The sequence below is a fragment of the Xyrauchen texanus genome, chromosome 24 (genome assembly GCF_025860055.1).
Source record: "Xyrauchen texanus isolate HMW12.3.18 chromosome 24, RBS_HiC_50CHRs, whole genome shotgun sequence".
NCBI lineage: Eukaryota > Metazoa > Chordata > Actinopteri > Cypriniformes > Catostomidae > Xyrauchen > Xyrauchen texanus.
Genome location: NC_068299.1, coordinates 9,930,713 through 9,946,812, shown reverse-complemented (window position 1 = coordinate 9,946,812; position 16,100 = coordinate 9,930,713). Strand labels below are relative to the sequence as shown.

General features: G+C 38.5%; 1 protein-coding gene across 1 annotated transcript in view; it reads right to left on the bottom strand.

Moving 5' to 3' along the window:
- The window catches only part of kcnh5b (potassium voltage-gated channel, subfamily H (eag-related), member 5b), a 51,073-nt gene that overhangs the window by 14,420 nt on the left and 20,553 nt on the right, over window positions 1-16,100 (bottom strand). Inside the window, exon 10 of the mRNA XM_052090145.1 lies at window positions 9,944-10,140. Within this exon, the coding sequence (XP_051946105.1) occupies window positions 9,944-10,140 (197 nt within the window). The remainder of the gene's footprint in view (window positions 1-9,943; window positions 10,141-16,100) is intronic.

The window sequence follows — 16,100 nt, the reverse complement described above, 5'->3', positions numbered from 1 at the left end:
AGAGCAGCGACCACCAGGCATGTATGATGAGGCTGGCTCATTCAGTCCATCTTGAAAAATGTCCTTCAGAACCACCTCATCAAAATTCACCTGGCTGGCCAGGGCACAAAAATCAGAGACATAAGCCTCCAAGGTTTGGCTCCCCTGACGCAAAACCATGAGTTGGGCCGCTGGGTCCATGATGTCGAGGGCGGGGCTAAGAGCCACACAACCGCTACCTCGCATAAATAACCCTAGGTTAGCGCCCGAAGAGTGCACGGCGCTCAGAAATGCACTAGATGCATAAACGGGCTCGGGGCAGACACAGGTAAAACAGGGTGACATAAATCAGACATTATGCCTACCTGCTGCCCCCGGGCCGAGAGCGCGTGGTCCTCTCTCCACACAGTAGCTCCGCGCGCCGAATGTGACGTGTTTCTCCGCTCGAGTGAGCTGCGCGAATCCTGATCGCGGGGCATTGTGACTGTCAATGGTGAGGTTGGTTATTCTGTAACCCGGAACACACACACACAAGATGAGACAGTCACAATGTTGGATGAAACTGCTTTTAATGATTATTTAAAAGCAGTGCAGGCAAAAGTACACCACAGGGCAAATACAGAGAGAGTAGTCGAGGGAAGCGTTGGGTCAGAAGCCGGGGAATCAAAGATATAACAAGGGGGTCGAAGATGCGGGAAAACAGTTAACAAGTAGGGCGATGAACAAAACGAGACGAGCGGGAACAAAGACAGGGAAACGAGAGGAATAGGGAGTTGGCAAGCTAAGAGGAGGGTCGAAACTAGACGAGACTAGCAGGGCAACAATACAGGGAACTAAATACACAATAACCAACACCCGTGAAACGGAAGTGCTGGGTATTTATAGGGGAAGGTGCAGGTGTAGACAATAACAGGGGATTGGGACTGTGGCAGGTGTAACTAATGTGTGGGAGTGCAGAAGATTGGAGGCGCGTGTGTGAAAGTGGTCATAATGTTCTGGCGTGAAGCGGGCATGTGAGTCAGAGGAGGGAGATAGCCCACGAGCGAGAGCTCGCAACAGCACCAAGAGCGAGAGCTCGCAACAGCACCAAGAGCGTGAGTGCTCGTGGGAGGAAAAAGAGCGTACGAGCCCAGGGGGGCGGAGCGAGGGAGCGGGACGCGAGCACGCCAGCGGAGCGCAAGCGTGCGCGCCCGAGGAAGCGGAGGAGCTGGGTTCGTGACAGGTGTGTGTACAGATAGCAAATGTAGGAAAAGTCACCAAACCTCATGCCACTGAGATGAAGGTAACCATGTTTTTTTAAAGAAGCAAAGTTCAAAAGGGGTCAAATATTTTAACCCAAAAACTATATGAGGGTTAAAAAGAAATATAACTAAATATTATGAGGTTTATGATTAAAACAGCAAAAAAGACCAACAGGACGGGAAAAAATTAATTCATGATCTATTCTCTGAAAATAAGTCTTTATATCTTACAAAACAATTGCTTCGAGTCAGTTTATCTTGTTTTGTGGATTTATAGATATTATTTACTGGAAACAAAGAGAAAAATACTGATTAAAAATTGTTACTGATCGTTTTATTGTACCAGAAGAAAGAAAACATTGAACAAACCACTATAAACTCCAGCCTCTGTCTGGGTCTTCCGACCAATTAGGCTTCAACATTCTTTATGGATCTGAAGCAATGACACAGTTTGAAATGTTCAACTGGACCGACTCACATTTACTATAAAGGCCTTTAGCAACTCCCTGTATCTCAACAAGAAACAGCGGCCGCTGACCTGAATGTCCTTCAATGAAGGAATACCACACTCAATGTACATCACAACAATATGCATACATTTCTTTCTTCATTTTGGAGTATTAAAGAAAGCCTTTATAATATGGATAGGACTTCTGTAGGCAATTTTAAGCTTTCGCTTCTGATCTCAGAGTGCGGAATTTGCAAACTGATGTGTGATCGCCCACACTTCATTAAACTGCCCAGAGAATGAGAGAATGTTGTGGTTGATAAGACAAAACAGTCGTCATGTTACATATGTGAGCTAAAAAAAAAAAAAAATGTGTTCAGTGGAGCAATCAAAATTCTCGTCATAGCAACCAAAAGACAGATGTTACATCCTCAACAAGCTATATCTAGGGGTTTTAGAGGAGTAACATGATTGTGGTTTTAAGAGTGATGATCAGTACCCTGCCCCAGCACCACAGACAATAAAGATATTTATAAACATTTATTTGGCTCAGAAAACAGAAGTATGGAAAACTTGAGTAGGAAGCATCAACTTCAGGAGGGGTAAGAGCCAAAACAACATACATAAGAGAGGTCTGCCTAGTGTGAGTAAAACCTTAACTAAACTGTTCAAAGAAAAACAACAGACTAACTCCCTGACTGGCTAAAAACAGGTGGAAAAAGGTGTAGTACAAACAGAAATGTCTCCCACCTCCCTACAGCTTCCATAGACAAGTTACACATGGACAATTGAACATTGTTTAAGCTGTGCAACAGGTTTAAACATTGGTTTGAACAATAAATAAACCATGTTTAGACTACAACAAGCTTAAAAGTTGGAGTCACCATCAACAGTTAAAGACATGGGATAATTCCCATGGGATAATCCAACAAAAGCCTTTGTTAGCCAATTAACAAGGACAATTGCATCTATGTGAACTTCTGCAGATAATCCAGGATGGACATCAAAGACATTTTCATTAATCTTACAGTTCATACAAAATCTTTGTTGAAACATTGTCCCTTAACACTTGCTTAGTTTAATAATTTTAAACCATGACTTTAACTATACATAAGTAATATTGACATTATATTCATGATGTTAGTCAGAGGGGAACTGGCCCCCACAGTGAGTCTGGATTCTCCCAAGGTTATTTTTCTCCTATAAACCAACATCTTATGGAGTTTTGCGTTCTTTGCCACAGTCACAATTCGCAATTGTATTTTATCTAATTACACAATGATGATGCATACATATTACAGTTTTTATCTTCTGTCAATGCCTGATCATCTGTAAAGCTGCTTTGAAATGATGTGTGTTGTGAAAGGCGCTATACAAATAAATATGACTTGACTTGACTTAAAGTAATAATAACTGTGAAAGCTTCAACTAAGCTTTCCAGCTGCTCAATCAACAGAGTACTACGCAGTACAATAATACACTCTATAAGATACAGCACACTAAGCTGGGACAGGACAAAGAACACTGCTCTAAAGAACTCTCTAAAGGAAAAGTTCTCACTCTCTGTGAGATTCCCCTCTGCTTTTAAGCTGCCTCCCTCCTGATTATTGAGCAGGCTCAGCTGGGAGCAATCAGCTACCTGCCAGAGAGAGTGTGGGAGGTGTACACTAGGAAAAAGAGGGAGAAAACACAGGGAAAATACACACCACAGTAACTCAAATCACAATTCTTAAACAATATCCACAACTAGTGACAGTGACAACTATACAAAACAACAACAATAAAAATAAATATGTCCCAGGACGTAACACAGACAAGATCGGTTGAGATATCACTTGCAAGTTGTAAAAGACTAACGGCCCTTTATATGATTCATGTCATCGTTCCCCAAAGTGTGTTGTGCTCAAAGTTGTAATAATTAGTACGAAATGGCAAAATTGTAAGAAATCGTACAAGCTGGTATATAAATTACTTTAACACCCATAGAGAAAAATAAACAAACCAACAAATATTTTATTATGATTTCACTAAAAATTTTACCTCTAACCCAAACCCATTACCAAACCCTAAACCATGATATGATAAGGGAAATAAATTTTATGTACCATGGAAGAAAGAAAACATCAGGGTTTGGAATGAGAAAAGGGGCATTACAGGTTATTTAATAAATCAGTTATTTGCACTGCAAATGGAATGAGTAACCAAATTTGTTTCTTAACAAATTATTTTCTTAAAATAAAGTGTTGAACAGGAGTCTAGCTAAGATGGAATGGCTGCATTGTATAGATTTAAAATTCTGTTTTAAGATCGGTTGGTCTCTATGGGAATAGCTGTACCTTTTTTTTACTAAGTGATAACAGTATGATTTGTTATGGTTTTGTCATGAGCTATCTTGAGACTATGTTGGTAGTCCTAAACCCATCTGTCTGTGGTGACCATGTCTGAATGTTTTGTGTGTATGTGTGTGTGTGTGTGTGTGTGTGTGTGTGTGAGTGTAGCATTAAAGATTGAGTTACTTAAAATGACACAGAAATGTATTAGCAACACAATTACATACCATATCTTGTTAACACACACACACACACACACACACACACACACAACACACACACACACACACACACAGTGCCATCCCGCAGGTAATTGGCACAATTGCGTCCAGAACATTCACTGCTGAGAACAAAACTGACAAATGCTGCACACCATCTTACTGTCACGTTACAGTTAGGAAGAGAACAGGTGCGCTCACGCACACACATACACACACTTCCTCCTCCTCATTATACACTAATAGATAGTCTACACCATCTTAATGAAAGATTCTTCACACAGATGGAAAAATTGCTGCAGTACCTGATATTACTGCATCAGAAATATCACACACACACACACACACACACACACACACACACACACGCACACAAATGTACAGCTGACACATCTTTCTAAGTCCCTTTCTCATATTATTGGCAGTAAACAAATAAAAGCAGGGCCTCTTCTAGAATCTTCTGGAAGCACCCAAGAGAAAAGCCATTAGGAAATTGGCAAGGGAGCCTCAACTTCAGCCCATAGTCCTGTGTGTGGACTCTCTCTCTCTCTCTCTCTCTCTCTCTCTCTCTCTCTGTGTGTATTCATGATTAGATAAGACTAATTTTCTTTGGCTCTTGGGGAGCACCTACCTGAGTGGAGCTAATGTAAGCATTTCATCTTTATCTGTTAGATTCATTTTTTTGAAACTTCTTTCTAACCATTTACCATATACAGCGCATGAACTTATATATGTGTACAGTGTCTCAGTACTCTACAGAGCATCTGCACAACAGAGAATAAATGTAAAAACATCTTTAATCAGACCACTAAACAGATCAAACGGAGATGAAGAAAGGGATGATGAGAGGGAAAACAAACGAAAGCGAGAAACTTTTTAATGTCTATTAATATATTCTTGAACGTTCCTTTTCTTAGATTTTATTTTACATGGTTAATACTCTTTTATTAACATTACTGTCACAGCTTCTTTGTGAATTAATGTTTTGGCAATATTGTCAGCAAAACAATCGTACCACTAAAGAACTGGAATGGAAATAAATAGAGAGAGATTAGGGTCTCAATATCCATTCATATCTTGCTGAATGTTTCATATGTTATACTTCTAGCTTAACTGTATTTTATGAATTGTTTTTTTTTAATTATTATTATTACTGGCACTGTATTTTTATTTTGTTTAATTTTCTGCCACAGTGTCAGTTTCTTTGTGTATTGATACTTTGGCAATATCAGTGTGTCACCTCAGATTTGGACTGCTCTGATATGTTTCTTGGTTTTGCTGTTTCACTCTTCTCTTCTTTACTCTTCTCGCTAAACCTTGCCATTGCCCCCACTGTAATTTAAGCAAAGCTTGCTCCCCGAAAACATACACCCTTAGGGAGAATGTGTCAGTTTCAGTGGGTGATTAGGTGACACATTAGGGCTGTTTAGGTAATCCAGCCTGTCACCTGCAGTCACACACATGTGCATCTGACGCAGTCATGCACTGAACACACCCCCAGACAGAGTACTAATTCAGTCACATACAGACACACACGGTGATGAGATCTGAGATTCAATCTTCGGTTCAATTGTTTTCTTTAGCAAAATAATTTTAAACCTGTCCGAATCTCTCAGCCTGAGAAGACATCAGATTCCTTGTGGAAATAACTCGGCACTTACGAAATTTGCTATTGTTTCTGCACAGTGACGACAATTTCTGCCAAGATACTACAGTTACGACAGTCATTTCTATAACAAAAGGACCTCATCCCTCACTTCAGTTTCCTCATAAGTAATTTTGTTTCATATATGCTGACATATTCTTTGAGGCTACAGTATGTTTAACAGCAGAAGAATAAGGTGGTTATGCTCATGTGAGCTCCAGTTTCCAAGTGAAATGTTTACAAAATGGCACCAAAACCCAAACCTAAACCCTAAACCTAGCCATCAAAAGTTTAAAAAAATATATATTTTATTGTGAATAAGCAAATTCTGAACATTACACAGTTTTTCATGTGATCATGTTGCAATAAAACAGAACAATGCAAAATGCCATTAGTTGAGCACCAGTGAGAATTGAGAGCTCGGGCAGAAGGGAAGATTATCAGTGAATAAAAGCCTACATTTTGGTCTGTTCTTCACACAATGCTTTTGAATGGCTTCAGAAAACCTGGAAAGTACTGTAGTGCACAAGTCGCATGGACAACTTTTTATGGTGCATTTGTATCATCTCCCACTGTCGTATGAAAAAAGCTACAGGGACGAAATGACATGAAGGTGAGTAAATGATGAACAAATTTTCCTTTTTATATCAACTGTTCCTTTAATGTGGTGTTATATTAGTAGTTTAGTGTACACACACAAACACATTTATTTTATCTCAACTGAAAGAAGTTTGTAAGTTAGGCATTGGCTGCTGCCAGACACGGGACAGGGTCTCATTCAGGGTCACATCATTTATGCAAAAGCCTTCTGGTAGAAGCATGTGTGTCTAAATCACCCCAGAGTAAGTTTGCCTCAAGGCCCACAAGCTGTCTGACAGACTTTGGCTGATTAACCAAAACACACACACACACACACACACACACACACACACACACACACACACCTCTATTTATCCCTCTAACAACACAACGCACAAATCTTTATTAACTGTGAGAATATTCCAGAAACTTTCTAAAAACATCTCTCACCTCAGCTACATCTCTGTACTGCCTCTACTTTGGTAGTTTTCACAACTGGAACTTTGTATTGCATCATTTCCCATGTTACTGTGTCCCTAGGATGATGCACTATTGTTGTGTGTTCTTAAATTTTTTGTTGTTTTGGATCCAAGCAAATGAAAACCGATTATGACCGATCATATACCAACAAGACAATCTCTCTGTACCTCTTCTGTATTTCAGAGTGATGTCATCCTTACCACTCACTCTCTGTCTTCCATTAGAGGGCAGATATAAGCTTGAAATCTAAATCTTTAATTTAGCTGAAAGCCACAGACACCAAAGTAAAACTCCAACATAGGAAACAAGGGTGTACTTTCTTTTGACATAGAAGAGAAATTAATTCACTATGAACTATTATTATTATTATTATTATTATTTATACATAGATACATGAGAAAAATCTTTTTATTTTTTTCAGAAATGCTCTGACATAGAGATTGATGTTTGTCGCCATTAAACAGAGACCCTCCCCCTGTAATCCGAACACAAGTGGTCACAGGAGACGGATTTTAGCAACCAGGTGTAAACAGCGATGTGTCTCACCTGACCACATGTGATTGGATCACCTGAGATGCATCTTAAAGGGGACCTATTATACAAAATTCACTTTTACATGGTGTTTGAACATAAATGTGTGTTGGCAGTGTGTACACAACCACCCTATAATGATAAAAATCCACCCAGTCCTTTTTTTTTAAATCCCCATTAATCATGAGCACTGTCTCAGAAGAAGCCATTCGCAGATTCTGTACAAAATTACGTCACATTGTACAGGCCCTGCCCATGACTGTTGAAGTAAACTGCCGACGGACACTGTTTGTGTGTGTTGTTTCATTATAGCGCATAGCAAATTCTGTAACAGTGTGTGTGTGTGTGTGTGTGTGTGTGTGTGTGTGTTGCTCATCCATCGTTGCAAAACTGCTGAAAAAAACAAACAACCATTCAGAAACTTCCTGGTTCATTTTCAAAGTTGTTACTACTGAGTCTCTCCCTCATCAGTGTCAGACACTTGTTGAAACATATAGGGATAACACCACTATTTTCGCTATCAGTCATATTGCTTATGATGTCTAATGATGTCAAAACTCCGCCCTATTCTGGATACGAGGGGGGGGGTCAGTTTTTATTTCCACCCAAAAATTGGCATTTTCAACATGGTATAATAAATAATCTGTGGGGTATTTTGAGCTGAAACATCACAGACACATTCTGGGGACACCAAAGATAGGTGCCCTTTAATACAAGGTGTAAACAGAGTCTTAGTGTTGGTGATCATCCAGGTGATGCAAGTTAAATTCTGGCTCATGCCATTTCCTAAATCCATTCAACCCTCTTCTACATGTTCTACATGTTCTCCCTATACTGTCAATACTGTGGTGAAAAGGCCAAGAAAAATCTGTCCTGATGATTAAAACATTGCTGATTTTAGTCTTGATATTTAAAACAATTGCCAAAGTTAGTTTTGATGTTTACAACATTGACTATTTTGTCCTGATGTTTAAAACATTGTAGAGTTTAGTCATATACACCTAAGATGGCTTGAGGGTGAGTCAATTATGGGATCATTTTCATTTTGGGGAGAACTAACCCTTTAAGACCCTAACCCTACTTTATTATTACAACTGTACTACAATAATACATATACAGAACAGCCACTTTTAGTGTTTGAATCAACCATATCTCTCGTTAAACACTGAGTGAAATGTTTATTTTTGCCTTATTTTATTCAGTTGTCATGTAGATTGAGTTGATAACAGTTTGCTTAATATTATCATTCAATACCTGGATACATTTCCAAATGTTACAAATAGCTATTTCCATTTAAATAAATGTTGTATTCTTTTTTTCCTCCACTTTTTCTCCCCAATTTGGAATGCCCCTTTCCCAATGCGCTCTAGTCTTCATGGTGGCATAGTGACTTGCCTCAATCCGGGTGGCGGAGGATGAATCTCAGTTGCCTCCACATCTGTCAATCCGCACATTTTATAATGTGGCATGTAGAGCGCGCTACCACGGAGACATAGCGTGTGTGGAGGCTTCACGCTATTCTCCGCGGCATCCACGCACAACTCAACACGCGCCCCACCGAGAGCAAACCACATTATAGCAACCAAGAGGAGCTTAACCCAATGTGACTCTACCCACCCTAGCAATCAAGCCAATTTGGTTGCTTAGGAGACCTAGCTGGAGTCACTCAGCACACCCTGGATTCGAACTCACGACTCCAGGGGTGGTAGTCAGCGTCTTTACACGCTGAGCTACCCAGGCCCCAAGAATAAGTGTATTTGTGTGTGAGATACAGTAATTGTTTAGAAAAGAGAGACAGAGAAAATAAGGACAAAATCAAGAGATTCTAGTCAAATGATAACAGAAATGAGAGTGGAGAAGGAAAGAAGTTAGCAAAAAAAGGAGCTGGGTTGAAAGTATTGAACATGAGAGAAGAGAGAGGAAGAAAGAGAGAGGGAAATTGTGAAAATGGGGTCATAGCTCCAGGATATATACTCAAAGTATTTTTGTTTTTTCTCATTTTGTTCATGGATTCAGCCACTTTCCTTCTATCACACTACTGACCCAATTCTTCTCATAATCTCCCCTGATGGCCAGGACACATCTTTATACCCTGTACTGAAGCTAATAAAATCGGGGTAAATGTGGCTTATATCCAGTCAGAGCTGAGTTTAGAGTTTAAGATGCATTTAGAGGGTTATTGCCACACAAAGGAGCCTGCATGACTGAAGCTGGAGATCTGTAGCTCTGAAAACAGGTCTGATCTACTTCACATGGGGATTCTCTTTGAAATAATCAAAATACACCACTTTAAACTCTGAAAAGGTATAGAACAAACAATAAAGAACTAACAAAGGAACTTACAGGAGATTTCAGTGTAAAGCAAGATTCATTTTGCACATTTTTGAGAACTTTGAGTTATTGTGCAGATGTATGCAATTAACTTTGTATGCAATTAATAGTGAACAAGACCAAATGAGAGAGTGTGTAAAATGTGTGCTTATGCTTCTCACCCTTTTGCGCAGGTTGCAGGTGAGAATAAGGTTTCGGGAGAAGGAGTTGGCAAATGCAGTGTAGAAGTCCAGCACCTTCAGAAGGGCTTCCCTCTTTATGATGTGAAGATCACAGTATGTTAACGCCCGAACATTCGCGCAAGAGTGGGCCAGAGTCGTCTCCTTCCAAAACACATCACCAAACACGTCCCCTTTACCTGAGACAGAAAAATAGAAGACAGAAAACATCAGAGAAAAGGCAATGGGAAAATTACAAAGATATTTCACAGAGAAGAGAGTCAGCATGAGATCGGAGTGCTTTTAATTAGTGTCTATCAAATGTTTCATCTCACAGCAGGGTGAAGCTGCATTTTAATTTATAATCTCTTTAAAGAAAAAGAGGCAGGCACTGTTCTATAACGAGTTTATAGTTTGAATGTCTGAAACTGAAAATCTGCTGAAAAATGGTCATCATGTTACCATTGCTGGGGACAGGCACTGACTTGAGCAGTAGAATTTCAATACTGTATTGGAAATGTATTATTGCACCCTTTTTTAAAAGGTTAATTCCACAGCTGTAGCTCTTAAAATCTCATTCTCACTCGCCTTGAGGTGGACACGCACAAGAGCGAAGGCAGAAAGAAGATATTCAGTGAATAAACACTTACATTTTGGTCTGTTCCTAACACAAAGACAGAATGACGGACACATAATGAACAAATGTGTCAGCAAATTGCTCTTTTTGGAGCTTGATAGTAAAAATCACCATCCACTTTTGTTGAACGGAAAGAGTAGCTTGAACATTCTGCCAAACATCTCCTTTTATGTTCAATGGAAGGAAATCATATGGGTTTGGAACAACATGAGGGAATTTTTTATCTTCTACAAATCTTTCAGCAGGCACTTTGTCTTATTATTTCACAGGTTTAAAAAGTTTTCATTTGCAAGAAATTAAGACCATACACGGTGATGTGTGATGTGACTCAGAACACTGTGGATGTCGTTCATTATTAATAAGTAATAATGTAGTGCTGTGTTCGCAAATAAATCTGTGTTTTTTTAATGAACAAATCCTTCCCTTATTTTTTACGTTCCCTTATTATTCCCTTATTTTTTAATGAATCAGTTGAACAAATGATTCAATGACTCATATTAAATGGTAAGTGGTTTGCACTTTTATAGGGCCTTTTTAACCTTATCGGTATTCAAAGCGCTTTACACTGTTGACTCATTCACCCATTCACACATTCATACACCAATGGTGGCAGAGCTGCCATGCAAGGTGCTAGCCTGCCATTGGGAGCAACTTGGGGTTCAGTGTCTTGCCCAAGGGCACTTCGGCATGTGGAGACATGTGGGCCAGGATTCGAACCACTCTGCGATTAGTGGCCGACCCGCTCTACCAACTGAGCCACAGCCGCCCACACATATTACACATAAGACACTTATTTGTTTCCATGTCCTAGCATAAACATGTAATCTGCAGGCTGCAGCATTAAGTTGAGTTAATCTTTTTAGTGAAAGGACTCAAAAGACTTGACTGACTGGGAACAATTAAATCCCCACCACTATAAAAGACCATAATCTCTGTCCTTAAACTCTCAACCGAATACAAAATCAAAAAACACAGTGAATGCAACATTGTAAAGAACAATCTAAAATAAACTTTAGAGAACTCATTCTTTAATTGTCTCTCATTTTCTGAATTGACAGAGAGACTGAGTGATAGAGGAGAAGAAAACTGCAATTGAATAGAATTAGATAAATGTGTCTTTAATCAAAGAGAAGTACAGTTGTCTCTGCTCAATTGAGATGCCAAAAATCAATGATACACTTATCTCTCCCATTACATTCCACAGAAGCCTGGCGCCAGAGACACAAAATAAACCTTTAACCTTCAAGTGCCATTCCTGCACTGATTCCATAAGATCAACCGCTGCTGAACGTGAGTGTGTGCAAATCAAGAGTCCTCGTTAAAAATGTTCTGGCTGGTTTAGAGATAGTTTACCCAAAAATGAAAATACTGCCATGCACTCATCCTCATGTTGCACCATACATGTATGGCTTTCTTTCTCCCGTGGAACATTGAGGCAAAGTTTAGCAAAATGTCAAGCTGCTCTCTTCCATTCAATCAATGTGGACAAAAAAAGCACCACAAAAGCATCAAATAAGTAGTCCATCTGACTCGTACGCAATGTTATAAGTCTCCTAAAGACATAAAATCGTTATTAGCAGAAAATTATTCACTTATAGACCATTTCAAGGAATGTTTGTTAGTTTAAGTAAGTGACGTCTTTGTCTCTTGAACATTTTGAAAGTTATCAAACAACAGCAGGAGGCGCTTCCTTTATTGTGATTTTAACACAATTAATGCTACTAACGTTAATACAATTGTAATAGAATGTTATCATTAAAATGTGGACTATGTTGTTCGGTGGCTGGGTGCTCCCTGGATGCCAACGAACCATCACAAATGGACGCATGAACAACTGCAGTGCCGAGTGCACAAATCCTCCGTGATCAGGGCGTGATCGGGGTGTGAGCGCAGCGCGGTTAGGTTGGGCTTTCACATTGACCGCGTCTCTTCTGTGAGACGCATGCTGCGGCTCTGCATAAATAAAGTTATATTTGGGTTCCTACACCAAACATTTTCTTTAATAAGGCCATAATGTAATTTTCAGAGAGGGGGTATTTGATTAATATAACAAATGTGTTATATAGACTATATTGTGTTATATAGACTATATTGTTATATAGACTATATATATAGTGTTTTATATATATATATATATATATATATATAGTGTTTTATATATATATATATATATATATATATATATATATATATATATATATATATATATATATATATATATATATATATATATATATATAGTGTTTATATATATATATATATATATATATATATATATATATATATATATATATATATATATATATATATATATATATATATATATATATATAAATAACACTATATACGTGTTATATAGACTATATTGCACGACATGAAGGTATACTGTAAACTGAAACATAAATTTAACATCTGCACAAATATGCTGATACTACTGTATGCCACACCTTCTCCTGGCTAATAAATCCTTCTAATAAATTCTCAAACTCCACAGTCAGTCGGGTCTCGTCAATTGTTGTGGACATGCAAATCGGAATGAGGTAAATTGTTGCGTCAACAGAAACGGCAGTCATGTCATGTGCATTTGTTTATGTTTATCAACGAACCGTGATCGGTTAACGCAGTAAAGCCCATACATCCCTATACATAAACAGGCAAAACAATACTGTTTTTTTGTTAGTTCATTTGTGTTTGTATATGCAAATTTCAGGTATTGTAGGCTTAAATATTTTTTAATTGATTTTGGTTATTTTCTATAATATCCTGATTATTTTTTATTTTCTACAGACCGCTGAGTCCACGGTGTCATTTATTTATTTATTGACGTTTTTCTTTTATTAGAAACAAGTCAGGTATACATAGTACACAATGTTACAGATATATTTTATATCCATTACATAGTGCAATGGTTTTCAATGCTTTGGTGTTGTTGGAGGTACAAAGAGTGTTTAAATAATATTTCAAATCTTTACCAAAAAGTGCAAAACGGTGTCATTAGTAAATATGAGCGCCGAAACAAAAACGCGTCACTCGAGTCTCGCTCACGGAGGATGAACCAGCCGTGAAGTGAGACGGCTGGATACGTGCAGTAGTACTAACAACTGTAGCACACCTCTAATCACTGGTGGGTGAACAACATTTTTGCCAACTAAAAGTAAGTTTGATAGGCAGAGTTTAGTCAAGAGTATTTCTCTAAAAGAAATACATGCTCTAAAAGTGCATAAAAAGCACTCCCATTATAAAGAATAAAGCTGCGCAAGTAATTTACATTTACATGTAGTCATTTTAGCAGACACTTTTTTACAAAGTGACTTACAAATGAGGACATAAGTAATTTGTCTCACAAAAGTCAACTATAATCTACAATATTGTACTGCCAAGTTCTTAGAGTAGCTGGAGAAGTACAAATGCTACCGCAGAAGAAAGAGACATAAGTAACGCTTTTTTATATAATAAATAAAAACCTCACATTGTCTGCAAGTCCCACGCTTACAGCGTTAAATGCTGCATAGGACCGATCCAATATTCCTGAACTTGCTGCTGAGGAAATAATTGTAAAATCGAAACTACGATAGAATTTCATCGCTTCTCCAGCCTAGCGCTCATCAACAACATAAGTCTGCATAAGTCACTTCAGGTAAACCTTTGATGTTCTTTGAGGAAATGTATTGACTCCGAGTCTTATTTAAGGATCCAGTAATGACACTTCATTGTTTATTTTTCAGTTTTGCACATATCTTGTTTGTTCTGTTTTAGCTAGACTCTAAAAGTATGTGCTAGTCATTTTATTTTGACAGTTCTGGGTTATAAAAATGCTGTTACCGGAAATAATTCAGGGCAAGATATACGCAATGACGTTCCAATTTCTTTGTTATTGTTTACGTCCTTGAAATGGTCCATAAACAATAGCTTAGAGCGAAAGAATGTCGTACGGGTTTCTAAAGACATGAGTATGAGAAAATGTTTTTTAGGTGAACCAGTCCTTTAAAATAAAAAGTTTTTGATGCTGAGCTCGGCATAATCTTACCACAGATCTTCTGTCTCAGGTGTGTCCTGCCAATTAAAGACTTATTTCTAGTAGCAAAACATCTTTAATTGGCTGCACATGCCAGACCAATTAAACTGAAATTAGCATCTGCTGGGAGCACATTCACACATGCTGTCTAATGAACCTTTCAAAGCAAAACTGAAAAAGCCTCTTTTTCTGAAAATCCCTGTCCCAGTGTCGTCTTCATAATACCAGTGTAATCAAGTTTACACCGTTTACACCACAAAAACATGCACATTGATACCTTTTCAACAGGTAGTGTATATAATATTGTGTTAAATGTAAGGTGTGTTTCAAATTGTCAGGGTGTTTATTTTGATTCACATGTACAGTACAGTGTACCACAGATTAGCCTGCAGAGACTTTGTCAAGAGCTCTACTGAGAGTTTAAAGATTATTGCAGTACCCCGAAGAAACTGTGGGGATTCACAATTAAGCTCAGAGAGATGAGCAAATCCACCATACACAGTCTCAAAGGAGTCATGCGTTACCATGGCACTCTGTTACAGTGGGAGCAGTTGAACCCATAACTTAAGGATACATATTGTAATAATTTATAATGCTGAAAGTGTGTGTTCAGGTATATATGATTTACAAGGACTGTTCACTAGCACTATTCTAGATTATACACATGTAATTATGCTATAAACATGGTTTATGAGGACATCTCAAGTGTCACCAAAAGGCTTAAAAACATCCTAAACAATGTTTTTTGAAAAATGTAAAAATGCTGAAAGTTTTCTGTGAGGGTTAGGGTTAAGGGATAGAATATATAGTTTGTACAGTATAAAATCATTATGTCTATGGAGAATCCTCGTAAACCACCAATTTCAACATGTGTGTGTAGATGGAGAGATTGTGGTTTTAAAAGCCATATATATATATATATATATAACAAGAGTTTCAACCAGCCTAACATGGTTTGCTGTTTATACCAGGTCTCCCAGTAAGGCTGGTTAGTTTCCTGATTTTAAAGGTCTATTCAAACCAGCAAAGAATGGGTTTAAGTTTTTTTTTTCAGTGGGGCTGATTGAGCTCTTGAACAATGTAATGAACTGTACGCTAAAGTTTACATCAGCTCCTATGAATAGCAAGAGTGCTGGAGACACACAAAAAAAAACGGGGTAGCGAAAACCATTAGGCTAAATGTAAGTCATATGAATGGATGTGACTAATTACTTAATTTCTGTTCACTGGTCTCCTGCAGAGCTGCTCAGCTCTACACCTTGCTAACTCAGCTCTCCAGGAGCCCGTATCCCTTTGCCCAGACACCCACCTCCTGTGCACAGAGGGACAAAGCGGGCCCAGGTCTCCTACCGAGCTGGATGAGAGACAACTTGTAGCTATTAGAGATTAATACCGATTAATGCAGAATCAGCCCAGAACAGAATGCCGATGAGATAAAATGACAGAAAACAGGTCACGTGGTGGCATGTGCCAGCCGAGCAACTGCCATTGAGATGAATGTCCCTCCA